This window comes from Ceratotherium simum, chromosome X (assembly GCF_057802395.1).
Source record: "Ceratotherium simum simum isolate JZ-2026a chromosome X, ASM5780239v1, whole genome shotgun sequence".
NCBI lineage: Eukaryota > Metazoa > Chordata > Mammalia > Perissodactyla > Rhinocerotidae > Ceratotherium > Ceratotherium simum.
Genome location: NC_141940.1, coordinates 100,226,880 through 100,241,623, shown reverse-complemented (window position 1 = coordinate 100,241,623; position 14,744 = coordinate 100,226,880). Strand labels below are relative to the sequence as shown.

Genomic DNA, 14,744 nt, shown 5'->3' with positions numbered 1-14,744 from the left:
AAAAAAAAAATAGAAATAATGCAGAAAGCCTGCTTTAACATACCTTGCAAACACTGAAAACTAAACAAAAACCAAAATAGAGTATCAAACCCTTTCACTACTCCTCTGTGTGATGAGAGCAGGAAAATCTATAGCCTATACTGTATCTCCTTCCTGTGCATTTTAAAACAAAGTTTAAAGACATTTAATATTTCTTTCTTTTCTTGTTCATATAACTCAGTTGCAGAAGATAGAAAGGATCTTGGGAGAGAATTAGAAATAAAAATTAGATTAAAAAATTTTACACAAAATGAGCATGTCCTATTAAGCTGTGTTTTCTAAAGAATATATATTATAAAGGAGAAAATGAACTGATGACATGTAATTTAGAAATCTGTTAAAGGGTCTACACAGTAGAGAAGACACAAAGTCAAACCAGATCAGTGAAACCACTTTTATTTTTATTTTTTCCACACAGATAACTTCATGTCAGCTACAAAAATCATGAAATGAAGAACTGATCGTGAAACTGCAAACTCAAAACCACTGGAGTGATAAACAGGTTTATCCCAGATGACTGTTAGAAAAAATAACCAGAATACCATGAATTCATATTTAAGTAGTAAACATGTCTTATTTTTTAAAATAATAAATATAGAACAGCAGTAGAGAAACTAATAGCGTAAACAGCATGAAGTATACTTTATCTTTTAAGACAGATGAAATTTCTAGGCACGGTTTTAGGCATTAAAGAGGACACAGAGGCATAGGTTAGTGTGCGCTGCTCTGTACAAAAATACAGTCTGAATAAATTACATTGCTAGCCATACAATTAGACGTCACTTACCAGTCAGTTCATTGCATGTTTAATAATATACAGGTACATGCTAATCCATATATATCATTTATATTTCAAACACATAGATCTCTCTATATTTATGTCTTTAAAATTTACATGTTGATCTTACAAAAAGCTAAATAGTTGTGCAAGAGATCCGAATAACTAGCCCTGCTGAGTACTTTATGCTATATGTGTGTATGTGTATATAGCTCTCTCTAAGATAAACAATGCGTTTATAGTTAACAGTTTTGCTTGTAAGAAAACATCAAACAAACCTAAAGCTGCAAAGACGTAATGTTAATGTAGGTGAAAAATTCACTTGTGTTTATTCTGAGAGACAAAACAGTATTTCGGATGAGCAACAACACCTTTCATGTTGTACCGAGCTTGTTAGTCATGAAACACTTCCAAATATTAGTGATGGTAGAAACATAGCATAGGTCTCTTCACTGGGAAGGGGGAAAAAGTTATATAAGAAATCTACTTTTCAGTAAACTGTAAATATGTGTGCCTTAGCCTATAACATAGTCTGTCATTTTCCAGCTTGTCATATTGACAGAGAATGAAAACTTGATAAGACTTGAGATGTCATATTGGTCTAACAGCACACTGCATCCTCTACCAGGACTAAGAAAAGTGCCTCATTGATGTCAGCACCAAGTACTGTTCTTCCATTATTCAGGAATAAAGAGCTTCTCTCACAATAGAGTGTTTAATAGCTGAAACCCCTATCCAACAAATACAGTATTTCTCATGCTGCTGACAATATGCAATTAACTGCAAAACAGTCAGGCCCAGATTTTACTATTTCTCAAGAAAATTGCTGCAAAAGATTCTATAATACTAATATCTTTCTGGAAAATTTCCACTCATGGTTTCTTATGATTCTATATAGAATCATATACTTTTATCAAGGTTTCTCTCTAGGATGCATTTAATCACTTTTCTCTGTCATTGCTAAAATAAGAATAAGCCTGGTTCTTCATATTTACTCTGTGAGTCTATAGAAAAGTCACAAGATAGTTTTTTTTTAAGCATTTGAATAATAAAATAGTTTTTTCTCTGCTGTTTTGGCAACAGTTCTTAAGACAAACTGAAAGCAGAACTCTGCTTTGGGAGGTAAAACAAATTATTAAAATACTACTGATGTGGTCCTGCTCTTAACGGATTTTGCAATACAATAGTACACAGGTACATTTTAAATGATTTTTCCAATGTTTCTTTCTGTAAGAGGGCCAAAACCAGGACATACTGTTTTAATGTCTTTGTTAACAAAAATAATTATGTATAACTTTTATATTAGAGCTGTATATTTGATATAAAAATATGTTTATAATTAAACTATCCAAATTCGTATATTAAACAGGATTAACACAAGTTTGCAGTGTAAGATTCGTTGCAAACTTCCTCCCTATTATTGATATTTCCTTCCATTTGAACAGTCAACAAACGATTCCCATAACATAAATCCATCATAATTGTGTGCACAAATCAGTTAGCCCATTCATTAACTTCAGAGGACCAGGTGATAACCAGATGAATTCTACTCCTCTACTGAGACATTTAGACATTTATATAAATCTATCGCTATTACTTTATTTTTTAATAGACATTTAAAATACTTGAAAGAAAAGCAGCCTTGTATTTTAAAGAATTTTGAACTGATCAGCCTAATTGCTACTCTCTTTTGAACTACAGTGCTTACAGAACAATCATTCATTTTCAGATTAACAACATTTCAGTTTTTCTTCTTATACAATTCTATTGAAACTTTCCCGTGAAACAGTAGAGAACATAGAGCAAAAGCTTTAAGGTATAGGTACTTTTGTATGGTAAATAAGTGTGAATACCCGATCTAAGCCTCTTAACAACGTGTACAAGGTTAGTGTTCAAATCACTTCACTAGAGCAAATATTAATTTTATGTGTAATAGGCAAATGCATGTGTAGGGCTAGGGAACAACTTATCACCATTTATACTAATGGGTCACCTTCTATAAAAATATTGAAGCTTGTTACATATGCACAGTTATTTGCTGTAATGTTTGGTAAATGATTTAAAGGGTACTTAGGACAAAAGCAACTCATGCATATTTCTTTCTATTTGCCCCAGGGAAAGTAGAGACTCAATTTTCCTCATCCTAGATAGGGCTGAGGCATAATTTCTAACTACATAATGAAAAGCACATGTCTCCAAGTCTTGACTCCCTTCCCAGGGAGATGCTGATTGCCAAAGCATGACCTCCCATTAAAAAAAATATTCTTCAAAGTGGAATATGTACCATTAACCAGTTACATTCAGAACTCCCATTAGATGCTGAAGGGCAGTTCACTTTTCAAGAGCTCACTCAAGCAAAAAACCAACGGCCAATGTGGTCATTGGGTGGAATAAGCAGGTGATAAGGACTCCAACAGTGGAATCCTTGTCAGCGCAAAGGAACTTCTAAGTGTTGCTTATGCCAGCTGCTCCCCTGCAGGCAATAGGAGATTCAGGCATTTCTCATTCCAACTAGTTTCTCACAATGGTTGCTGTCATATAGACCCTTCACTTGTCAAGAAAAATGACATGAACATATTGGAAGTTTGCAGCATTTGCCTATGTCTAATCAGCTCTCTTAATTTGTGCAGGTCCCTAAAATGGATGTAAAAGCTGGTTATGATGTTGACAGCCAAAAGGCAAAAGACATTAAATCAACTGAGCAAACTGCTGGATGCTCCACAAGTGTTTTAGAAAATAGTGAGTTAGAAAAGATGAAGACGTAATCCTTTTGTTGGATGGTGTTTTTTTTTAAATTTGAGACTACTGGTGCTAGTAGTAGTCTTCGTAGTTCTTAGGGTTCAGGCAATAAAGGATGGCACCCCCAAACGAAAATATAGTCGCACCCCAGGCCAAGCCATAACCCCAGTTGAACTCATGGTAAATTTTCAAGCTCACAGTTTCAATGAACTTGATTGGGTAAAGCACCAGGCTGCAAACCTGTAAAACAACTGAAAGAAAAGCAAATCAAAATTAGAAAAATGTTATTTACAGGAAATAAAATGATATAACATAGAAATATACATATGTGTGAGAATTACTTTTTAGTCAAATAAATGTAAAAGCCAAAAAATTTGAAGCATTGCTTATTCTAGATGATGTATTTTCAAATATTAACATTTTTTTCTTTAACACTATTCACAAATATTAAGAATCACTCTACTAATAATTAGTACATCACTATAATAGTATTTGATGAAATAATCAGTACAATATAATAATTTATATGAGCATACAAAGTAGTGATTCTCACTTTACAACACATATGTAATTATCACTATTATGGCAAGTAGTACTAGTTAAGCTAAACTGTTCCACTATACAAAACCTGTAAATAGCTCCCCAAGAATAGTGACCCCAAATACTAGCTAACACCCTTGTTATTTATTTATACTCTTGAGGAATTGGAGAACTGAATTCATTCGTACTGATGAAACTGGTCAACCTGCGATTCAAGATGTGCTTTTGTTGCTGCTTCTCAATACCACCTAACTCAGCCCAATATTCCGGCAGTCCAGTTGTACCTTGTTGTCTCTGCTCATATTATTCTGATCAAAAACTATTTTCATTCTTTTCCTCTCATCCAGTCCATACCTCTCACCTTTAAAAAGGGGCTCAAAAGTCATCTTTGTCAAGAAGCCACAACCAATTATACCCTTTCTATTAGATATAACAGATGACATTTATATATTTATTCCTCATGTACTTTTCAAAAAAGAACTAAGTCAATGAAGGCATGGGAGATAATGGTACTGGAAAACCTAAGCTAACGACGGCTACTACAAGAGAGCACAAAACTTAGCTCTTAATTCTTAAATCTTAGCTCTCAGTCAGGGCAAAAGGGGAAACGTGATGAGTCATACCTAATAAAATAAAATAAAACAAACCAGTTCATCAGGAAGGGTAAGTTTTTTTTTTTTTTAAATATCTAAAATTAAAGTGGTATTTATCCTGTGGATATTTTTATATGGGAGACACTGGATTATACAAGAGATCATGTCTTCCATTCAAAATCTTAAGTTCCTATTGGATCAACTATTATATAATTTCTATTTTATTTATTTATTTATTTATTTATTTATTTGTGAGGCAGATCAGCCGTGAGCTGGCATCCATGCCAATCCTCCTTTTTTTTTTTTGCTGAGGAAGACCTGCTCTGAGCCAACATCTATTGCCAATCCTCCTCCTTTTTTTCCCCAAAGCCCCAGTAGATAGTTGTATGTCATAGTTGCACATCCTTCTAGTTGCTGCATGTGGGACGTGGCCTCAGCATGGCCGGAGAAGCGGTGTGTCGGTGCGCCCCCGGGATCGAAACCCGGGCCGCCAGTAGTGGAGCGCGCGCACCCAACCGCCAAGCCACGGGGCCGGCCCCAATTTCTATTTTATTTAAATCAATTTAACTAGAATTTATTTGATGCATCTGCCTCATTCTCTACTATATGACGGCTTCCACCCTCAAGAAACAGACAATCTTCTCCCTGAAAAATCTGGGGTAGAGTAATATGTGATGGGGTGGGCAAACTATCAAAGCTGGTCTGCTGTTTGTTTCTGAAAAAAAGTTTTATTGGAACACAGCCAAGCTCATTCACTTATGTACTGTCTGCACTATGATAGCAGAGGTGAGGAGCTGCAACAGAAACCATGTGGCCCGCAAAGCCAGAAGTATTTACTATCTGGCCCTTTATAAACAAAGTTTGCCTCTGATATATAAAGTAAATTTTTGGTTAAAATGATTATTATTTCTCATCTTAAAAATACTGTAAACTCCAAAAGTGCAACAACAAAAATGTAAACAAGGAGTAGGAGACAAGAATAAACTTTGATATAGTAAAAATGATTCTTTATTGCATTTTTTAAAAAGAACAACAGAATGGATAGTGTGTTCAATTAAACTGGAATTTTGTGCTTTAAAATCAACTCCCATCTATTCTAAGTACCTCTAAGAGATCATTACCAATATGATTAATGTTCCTAGAAAGTCTACATAACAGTCATCTATGTCTGGCATAAAAGTGATGAATTACTGAAAATTCATGAGGGCATAATTCCTCAAAATCATTACTTTCTATAAGGTTCTGACTAGGGGTCAAGTGATCTTTCTGGAACCAGATATAAGAATTTCAAATATTTCTGCCATGTAGCTCAACACTGCTCTGGATCAGCACTGGCCTACCATACTTCCATGTTACTCCTGAGAGGGGATGGATAGACAGGTCCATAACAAAAGAATCTCTCGACATCCAAAATAGAAATCACACCTTGTTTATAGTTTAAAAATCTCAAAAAAGGTTTTAAGTCGTTGTGAGGACCACTGATATCATATTATATAACTGACACTTCATATATTTCCATCCAGTAACTGCTAAATGTGTATTAACTTTAAAAAATTCAGCAGGCTCTGTGCTTTTGTGAGGAAAAGGGTGCTTTCATGTTTTAAATGTCTTAAAAGTAACAAGAAGTTAATTACTATCAACCAGGAACTACAGAAAAAAAAATTCCAAAGTTACTAAGTGAGTTTTAAAAAAGGCATTTCTCCTTAGGTTTCTATCCTCCAGTCACTAGTCAAATCATGACTGACTGTTCCAGGATATGATTGAAATATGAATGTGAATTCGGAATAGCAATTCATTTCCTCATTCAACAAATTGATTCATTCAATAAATATTTGAATGTTTCTAAATACAGTTTAAGGCATTGGCAATACAAGTTGCTACCCTCATGGGTAGGCAGTCCATCAGTAAATCAATACAGAATATGGTAGGTATTGCTAAGAGACACAAAAATACAAGAAAGCAAGAAAACAAGACAGACTTGTTTGCAGGCTGCTCTTTAGATCTAGAGTTGAAGGCCTGTCTGGGGAGGAGTCACTTGAGCACAGACCTGAATGAAGTGAGGGGTGCTGGTCAATATAGTGGGGAGTGAGCGATCTGGGTGGAGGGCACAGGCAGTGCCAAACTCCGGACACAGGAGCACATTGTGAGCAGCGGAACATCAGTAAGGATGCTATGGTTGCATACAGAGAGCAAGGAAGGGAGCGGCATGAGATGAGATGGAAAAGACAGCCAGGGCCCATTCAGGGATGGCCCTGGGAACCACGGTCAGGGGTCTGGGTTTTATTCTAGGTGTGATGAGCAACTGCTAGGGGAGTTTGAGCAGAGAAGTAATAACTGACCTGAATTATATTCTAAAAGGATTATACTGCTTCTTTTGTGAACCAGCCAGTCCCTGGAGGGAGGTGTTTACCTAGACTGCTTTTAATATTCATTTCAATGTGTTTTATTTAGCAAATATTTGGCCTCCATGGTATAATACAATGACATAATTTCCCTTTCGTGGAAAAGTGGAAATACAACTCCATTAGGTTCCAGTGACATACTCTCCTGAGCAGCTTTCTTAGAGATAAAACTTGACTGTGTTACAGCCAGATGAAAATTACCCTAAAACGCTTTTTGCCTCTGAATTATTTTTCTCACTTTGGAATCACTGAGAAAAATGCCTGTAACAGCAAAATTGTAAAGAATTTGTAATCATTTGTAAATGATTTTCCATTTAATAAAATACACATAGATGCAGGTAAAAATGCCTCCTTGCCTTTTGTAGATGCTGCAAAGGAAAAAAATAAACAAAGCTAAAGAATCCAGAACTCAAGAAAATACCACCATACTATATTTCTACCTTACCACCAATCACTGAAACATAATAGGCATTGGCTGTGGTATCCTCTATGCTCTACCTCAGAGGCAACCTAGGGAAAATTGTGTAGCGTTTTAAAATTTGAAGGGAATTTGAGTTCCATTTTATTTCCCCTCCCCACTTTTTTGAAAAGAGGCAACAAAACTACCACACATGAAATTGTGTGAAGAGAAGCACGACAAGAACTTGGAGGTACTAATTCTTGTGCTATTTCTAGCTTTCTCTAAGAGGATATTTTTCAATGTTTTCAATACTGAAATATTCAAAACATTCAATATTGAAATACTCAATATTTTCTTTTAAGGGGATATTTCAATATTTCAACAAACATTTATTGTATGCCCACTGTGTTCTAGGCGAAAGGGTAAGACAGATAGGACATGGCCCTTGCCCTTTTCTATTTCATACACTATGGCGGAGACAGACACACAGATAATTACAAATGAATGTGTTCACCAGTAGTAGTAGAGGCACGATCACTTATAGCCCATTCACCACATGTTTACTGAGCTTTATCGACATTCCAAGCACCACTTCTGTCTGGAGAAAGAAGGGAGGGCTTCAGAGAGGAAGCACCATTTGAAATGGTTCTTAAGGATGGACAGGACTTGGTCAGAAGAGAAAGGTGCAAAGACCTCTAGGAAGAAGAAGTCGTTTGTATAGAGCTTAGAGGTCTAAGAGGGTGTGCTTATAGAAAATTCACTTGGGTGAAATGAAGGGTACATTCACACGGAGATGTTTCATTCAGACTATAAAAGGCTTAGTGTGTCATAAAAATAACGGACTGCTTTCTATAGGGAGACATCTCAGAGGTTATTTTAATTGCAGATGCTGCTGATGCCCTATGTATATACTCTCATCCTCATCACTCCTATATATGTCAGCCTGACTTCCAATTGGCACCACCTGTACTTCTTTACCAGACTTTTCCTCTGGCCACTAAAGCTACTTTGCCTGACTGTGGGCAGGCCTGCTGTTCTGTGAAATTAACACTGCTGTCTCCCCATCATCCCCAACAGCCCTTCCCAATGACTCTCAGAATTTGGTTTATAAATATCCCAGTTTCCCCAGTCCTTCCCATAAGATAACTCTGAGGTGCGTGTTCTACACTTGTTTCCAGAACTTTTCCAGGAAGATTAAGCTCCAGCTGCTTACAGCGATTTGATAATGTACTTCTTCATTGGCTGCCTTCCCTTCCCGGTCTCCCTTTCCATATCTCTTCTTTACCTCCCAGATCAAGTACTTGCACTTGATTCCTTGTCTCAGGTTCTGCCTCTGGGGAAACTGAAGGGACAAGTGACAAGACTAGATTTGTATTTCAGAACTATATCTCATGTGTTTGGTGCAAGACAGACTAAACGAGGAGCAGACTAGAGAAGGACAGGCCCCTAAGAGGTTAGTGAACGTGTGGATACCTGTGCGCAGTGATGACTAAGCAGACGTCGGTGAGGAAGAAAGGTCAGGGAGTGTAAAGAAAAGAATATAAAAGAAAAACTGAATAACCGGAATCTAGGAAAGGGAAAAGAAGGAGTCACATAGACATTTTAAGTCAGATGTTACCATAGAAAAATAAAACAAAGTCGGGGAAGTTCAAATTTGGGAACTGAGATGTTCCACTTGAGGAAGAGTTATGTCCTCAACAAAGGCAGTAATGGTGGTGTATGCAAAGCAGCTACAGACTTCAAAGATAATTTAATGACAGAACTGATAGGAGTTACCAGCCAATTCCCTAAATATAGAATTTACATAAAGGAAATGATAATTTGGAAAATAAAAACATCTGCCCATGAAGGGTTAATAGGAAGCTATCAATTTCTTTTTTTAACTTAATCTACAACCACTAAAAGTAGTAATTGGCAGTGATACTGTAAATTGTTCTAGCCAAAGGGTAGTTTGATATTGATAAAGATCTGTGAATAAAACTCCTTTTTAGTTTGAAATCTAAGCTGGACACTGATTCTTCTGTCAAATCTAGATTCAAAATCCCTCCAGCCATCTCACTGTATTACAAGATGGTGAGGAGGGTTGCAAAACAGAAGCCTCTATCAGAGACAGCTCCGAGATAAAAAGCAGTTGTAGGACCCGGAAGAAAAAGTCACCATTCCGCATACACATTCATTTACAGGAGGCTTTTTGCAGATATAACAGAAAGGAAACACCATTAATAATACGATTAGTGAGGATTCTGTTATTTAAAACCTGAATTATAAAAGACTGATAATTTTCTGCAATTTATATTAAAAGCCTTGGGAAAAAAAGGAAACAATCATCCTAAGTCCCAGTGGCATAAGCAGATCTGCAAAACCAGACAATAAAAGAAGAGGACCCAGAGAGAGACAACCCCTCTAACTTCACTGAGTCTTTAGTGAGAACTAGATGCCAGTTATTAGAATCTCATCATCTACCGCCTGTCATGGTCAGTTCCACAATGAGGACTATGCTGTGGTCAACTGTACTGGAAAGGTGCACAGCTCACGATGTGCTACGGTTCAGTCCTGCTGCACCGATCAGTCTGTGGTCCTTATGACGTCTCAAGTTGCTGACTTCCTTCAGGTGTTGCTCCCAAGAGATGGAGTAACTGGAGTTATAGGATGGACTCCAACTGCAGTACCCACTTGGCAGCTGAATTCAAAATTCTAGGCTGATTCTGTTCTTGTTTTCCTACTTTTATACATACCCAAGTAAAGATGACTCGTGAATCGTCACTTGGCCTTTCAAGTCAGATAGATGCCCTGAATTGAAACTCTGGCTCTGCAACTTACTAGTTGGATAACCCTGAGGAATTATTTAACCTTTCTGAACCTATTTCTTCATTGATAATATGGGGAAAATAAATACCTGATCTTAAGATTGTTACATCAGAGATAGCATATGCCAAGTGTCTAGCAGTGTGACACATGGTAAGTGTGCAGTTAATTATTATCGACATTATTATTACAGATAACATCTTATTCTCAAGTCTAGACTTCTAAGACGAGTGACTGAGTGAGGGAGTTGTGGAACATGGGACAATGTTTTAGATGGTCCGCAGTGATGGCTAGCTCTTAGCTCTTCTAGCAATTATTCAAGCAGATAACAAGCCCACCCTAGATTAAGGACCTCAGAGAAAAAGAGAAGATAAAAAAACCTTTAAAATCTGTTTGGCTGTCTTTTTGAGACTTAATCATCAGCTATTAGTAAAAACCCTTAGAGTATATGATCTAACACCAAGATAGTATAGTTACATACTACAGGTGCCCAACACACTTGTTAAATAAGTGAAAAAATCATTTTTATAACTTAATTTTTTGAGCTGTTTTGGTCTTAGCTTTGTGGTCATGTGCAACTTGCTGCTTCATAAATTGCAGAGAGAGAAATGGTTTAAGAAACACAGAATTACAGTTAGCTAGTTTTTCACATGCCTGTTTTTCCCTATCAGGTCATAAGCCACATGCCTTAGTCATCCCATCATCATTCAACTATATATTGAGTGCCTCAGAGTACCAGGCACAGCACATGGTACTGAATTAAGTAAGTATGTAGTCCTGTGGAGAGATGTTTCCAAGTGGCAGTGCTGTGTCTGTTTTGATTTTATGTACCGCATGTCTCAGCAGAAGAGAAGAAAGAATAGTTCTCAGTTGAGATAGATATTACTCTGTGTGTGTGTGTGAACACTGAGATAAGGCTTGATATTATTTGGAGAAGAAAACATCTTGAGAAAAGAGGAGAAACACACACCATTTTCAAGCAGACCAAGATGAGTAAAAAGGGGAAATGGCCCTAACCACACGTTTACAAAGAATCACTAAATTGAATTACAAGTGAGACAAGCCAACCACTAGAATAAGTATGTTTACTAAGAAGCAAGCAAAATAAACAACCATGATTTTAGCTAGCATTGTTTCAAGTAGGCAGATTTTCCAACTTTGTTAATCTTACACCCAAATGAATAATGGATTATTATGTGTAATGAATATGTTTCTGAGAAATCTGTTACAGGCCACTCTCTCATGGCTTTTGCAGATGGGAAAGAGAAACCTCTTCAAGACATATTTCAAATAACCAGGAAGTTTTACCTTGCTTATATCCAAAGTGAACACGAAATTACTGGTTATTTCAAAAAAAGTTCCCATAAGCACAGTGTCAAAAGAGAATGAGTAAAATTAAATCTCAGCACATGTACATTTTTATAGCAGTATAATGCTGATTTTAGGTCTCAGAGGATAGAATAACGCTATATGAATATTGCTGTAGGGATTCCTTTCATTATTTTATAATTCACTAATATTTGTGGTAGCTAGAGCTAAATCAAAATCTTTATTTTCACCAAACCCATTACCTTTAACTCATGTTCATTTAAGTATGTTTTCTGTTACCACCAGTACTTAGTTTCACATTTTCATAAATTTTGCTATACTTGGAAAAACATACAGAACTTTTTTAAAAAACTGGAAACTTCCAGCTGTTCTTCTAAGAATGTTTATAATAGGTGCTATAAACAACGGATTTTTTTATTGATTCTGCATATGCCATTTATGTGGTAAGTTAAAGGCTAAATGGGATAGTAACTAGGTAGCACAATAATATTAGATTCTTATAAGAGAATGTCTAGAATATCTCTATTTCTTCCTAAAATCAGAAATATCTGAATATTCTAAAAATTATTCAAAACATAATTCCAGTTGTAAAGAATGATATATCATTTCAGAACAATTTATCAAGAAATTCTATTACAAATTCCAATCAATTTGTTAAAAAATCCCAGCTGCAAGGGCTAACTTATACTACAATTAAAATATTTAAGTTATTTCATTCTAAAAATTGAAAAAGAGCCATGGTAAATCCATGAACCAGGAAATAAACTAGAGAATAGTGATGGAATCTTTAGGAGAATCTTCATGTTGTACTAAACGATTCACAATAGAGACCTTTATTACACATGAGATCAGCCAAATAATGATACTATAGTCACCGCCTAAGAGTTCAAAATATTTTTTGTAATAGCATTTTCTACTCTATTAGGAAGTATCTGTGGTGCTATTTAGCCAGTTTTACAGGTGCCTTAATGCAATGTTCAGTCTGTAATAGGCACCCAAGAAACAGCTGAATGAATGAGTGAGGGAGTTATCAGTGGATGAACCACTAGTTTAGGATTCAGTAGCCTCCCAGCCCCAGGTCCGCCAGTAACTACTATGTGATCTTGAGCAAGTCACTTAAGAGATTTGAATTAGATGGACTTCTAGAGTCCTTCAGCCATTTGGACCTTCGTTTTTATGACAACTACATTCTGTCCCGTCTTCAGGGTATAAGTAGATACACACAAACAGCAGGGGGCAGCAGAACACTTCTGATTTTATGTTTTTAATTACACTACCCTTCAAATCCTGAGAAATTTCATCTATTCCCATCTTTAAACAGCTTTAAAAAATCCATCTAACAGCCTAGATGGTTCTGTCAGTGCCTTCATTATTGACAGTCACAGGGGCTTATTGTGCCGTCTGCAAATCAGATGTGACTGACAGGGTAAATTGAAGGCACCACAAGAAAATTTCAGTTTGAGTCAAAAAGAACAATATATCCAAGGCTATTCTTATAAATGAAAATTAAAACACATAATAAAATAATGTACTGGGCTTTTAGTCTTGGAAGTCCCTTTTCTAAACAGCTCCCTGACTTTTAGTAAAACCTCCCTTTTACCTCGGTTGATATTTAATCCAAGCTGTGCCTCATAGAACGATGGTTGTTAAATTAATGAATATGCCACTGACCTCAGACAATTAAATCGCCTGATGGTTCAAGTTAGACATTATGATTTTTCAGTCTAACCACCTTTATTTCCAAACAGATTTATACCTTTAAGGGTACATATGTTGGAATTTCTTTTCAGATTCATGTCAGAAAAAATAATGTTGCCTTAAGATCACCAACGGGGCAGTAAAAGGAGGGAAAAAAACTGGATGTGAAGCAAGACTGTTGGTAAATATATCTGCAGCAATTCCTAAGGCAACAGCCTTGTCGAGAACTATTATTTATTCATGTTTTAGTTAGAAGTTTAGAAATTGCCATTGTGCTCTGTGAAATGCTTAACACACTGAAAACTGATAATATGATAAACTTTTAGCCAATTTACCTTAAAATATAACAAACGCCTCTCAATTACTATGTAATGCAGCAACCACATACTGCTTCCGCAGAAGGGAGGATGGTAGAAAGGTTCAAGGAACTTTAATACTGGTTTGAAAGTAATGAATATATTTACCTGCTGCAAAAAGCATGACAGCAACAGGTCTGTAGAAGCGCCTTCGAGATCCCACGCAGATAGAAATCAAACCCACCAGGAACGCAATGAGAATGATGGCAGCACCGCCCAGGAGTAAAGCTAAAGTAGCAATCTGCCAATCTGCAAAGAAAAAGAGAAAGCCACTGCTTTTAAGCAGGAAGTCCTCAAAAACAGACCTACACTCAGCAGCCTCCACCTTGCTGCAGCTAAATAGAAGTGATTTTACCGCATGCTAAGCAACCCTTGAGATTCAAAATGTTTTGCAACAAAAATTACTATAAATGTCTTTATACAGAAAAGTCTCCTATGTCAAGCTCAGCAGAGTTTTTAGACCCAGAGTTTACCATGCTTTTCTTCCAAGGACTCTATTAAGCATTCATGCTAAAGTTGGTGCCCCCCCAGGACCTATTATCATTATTATTATTACTTTTCTATTGAGCTATAAAGTTCATAAATCTTAGGTATAGAAAGTAGAGAACTTGATGAATTTTTATATATATTTATACACTCATGTATATATATATGTATACACCCAGAATAAGATATAGAACATTTCCATCACACAGAAGGTCCCCTTGAGCCCCTCCCCAGTCAATAATCACCCTCCTACCCAGGCTACTGACGGACATCTATCACCATGGATTTGTTTTGCTTGTTCTTAAACTTTATATAAATGGTATGGACTCTTCTTTGTCTGGTTTTTAAATCTGTGATATTTATTTTGTGTCTGGCTTTTATGTCTCTGATATTCATCCATGTTTTTGCGTGTGGCAGAGTACATTCTTTTTTATTTTTTATTGCTGTCCTTTCTTGGAAAGCCTTCCTTCTCTGCACAAAAAAAACCCCAAGTTTTTATTTGCCTTTCTCCCCCTCCCCTTCACTAAAACAACTCCTGCAGCAAATTTGCATCAGGAGGATTTGTAGTTGTTTGTTTTT

General features: G+C 36.3%; 1 protein-coding gene across 1 annotated transcript in view; it reads right to left on the bottom strand.

Moving 5' to 3' along the window:
- Positions 1-419: 419 nt before the first annotated feature.
- TMEM47 (transmembrane protein 47) overlaps positions 420-14,744 on the bottom strand; it is a 29,179-nt gene continuing 14,854 nt past the window's right edge. The window contains 2 exon segments of the mRNA XM_004435055.2: positions 420-3,807; positions 13,788-13,928. Coding sequence (XP_004435112.2) covers positions 3,629-3,807; positions 13,788-13,928 — 320 coding nt within the window. The 3' untranslated portion in view covers positions 420-3,628.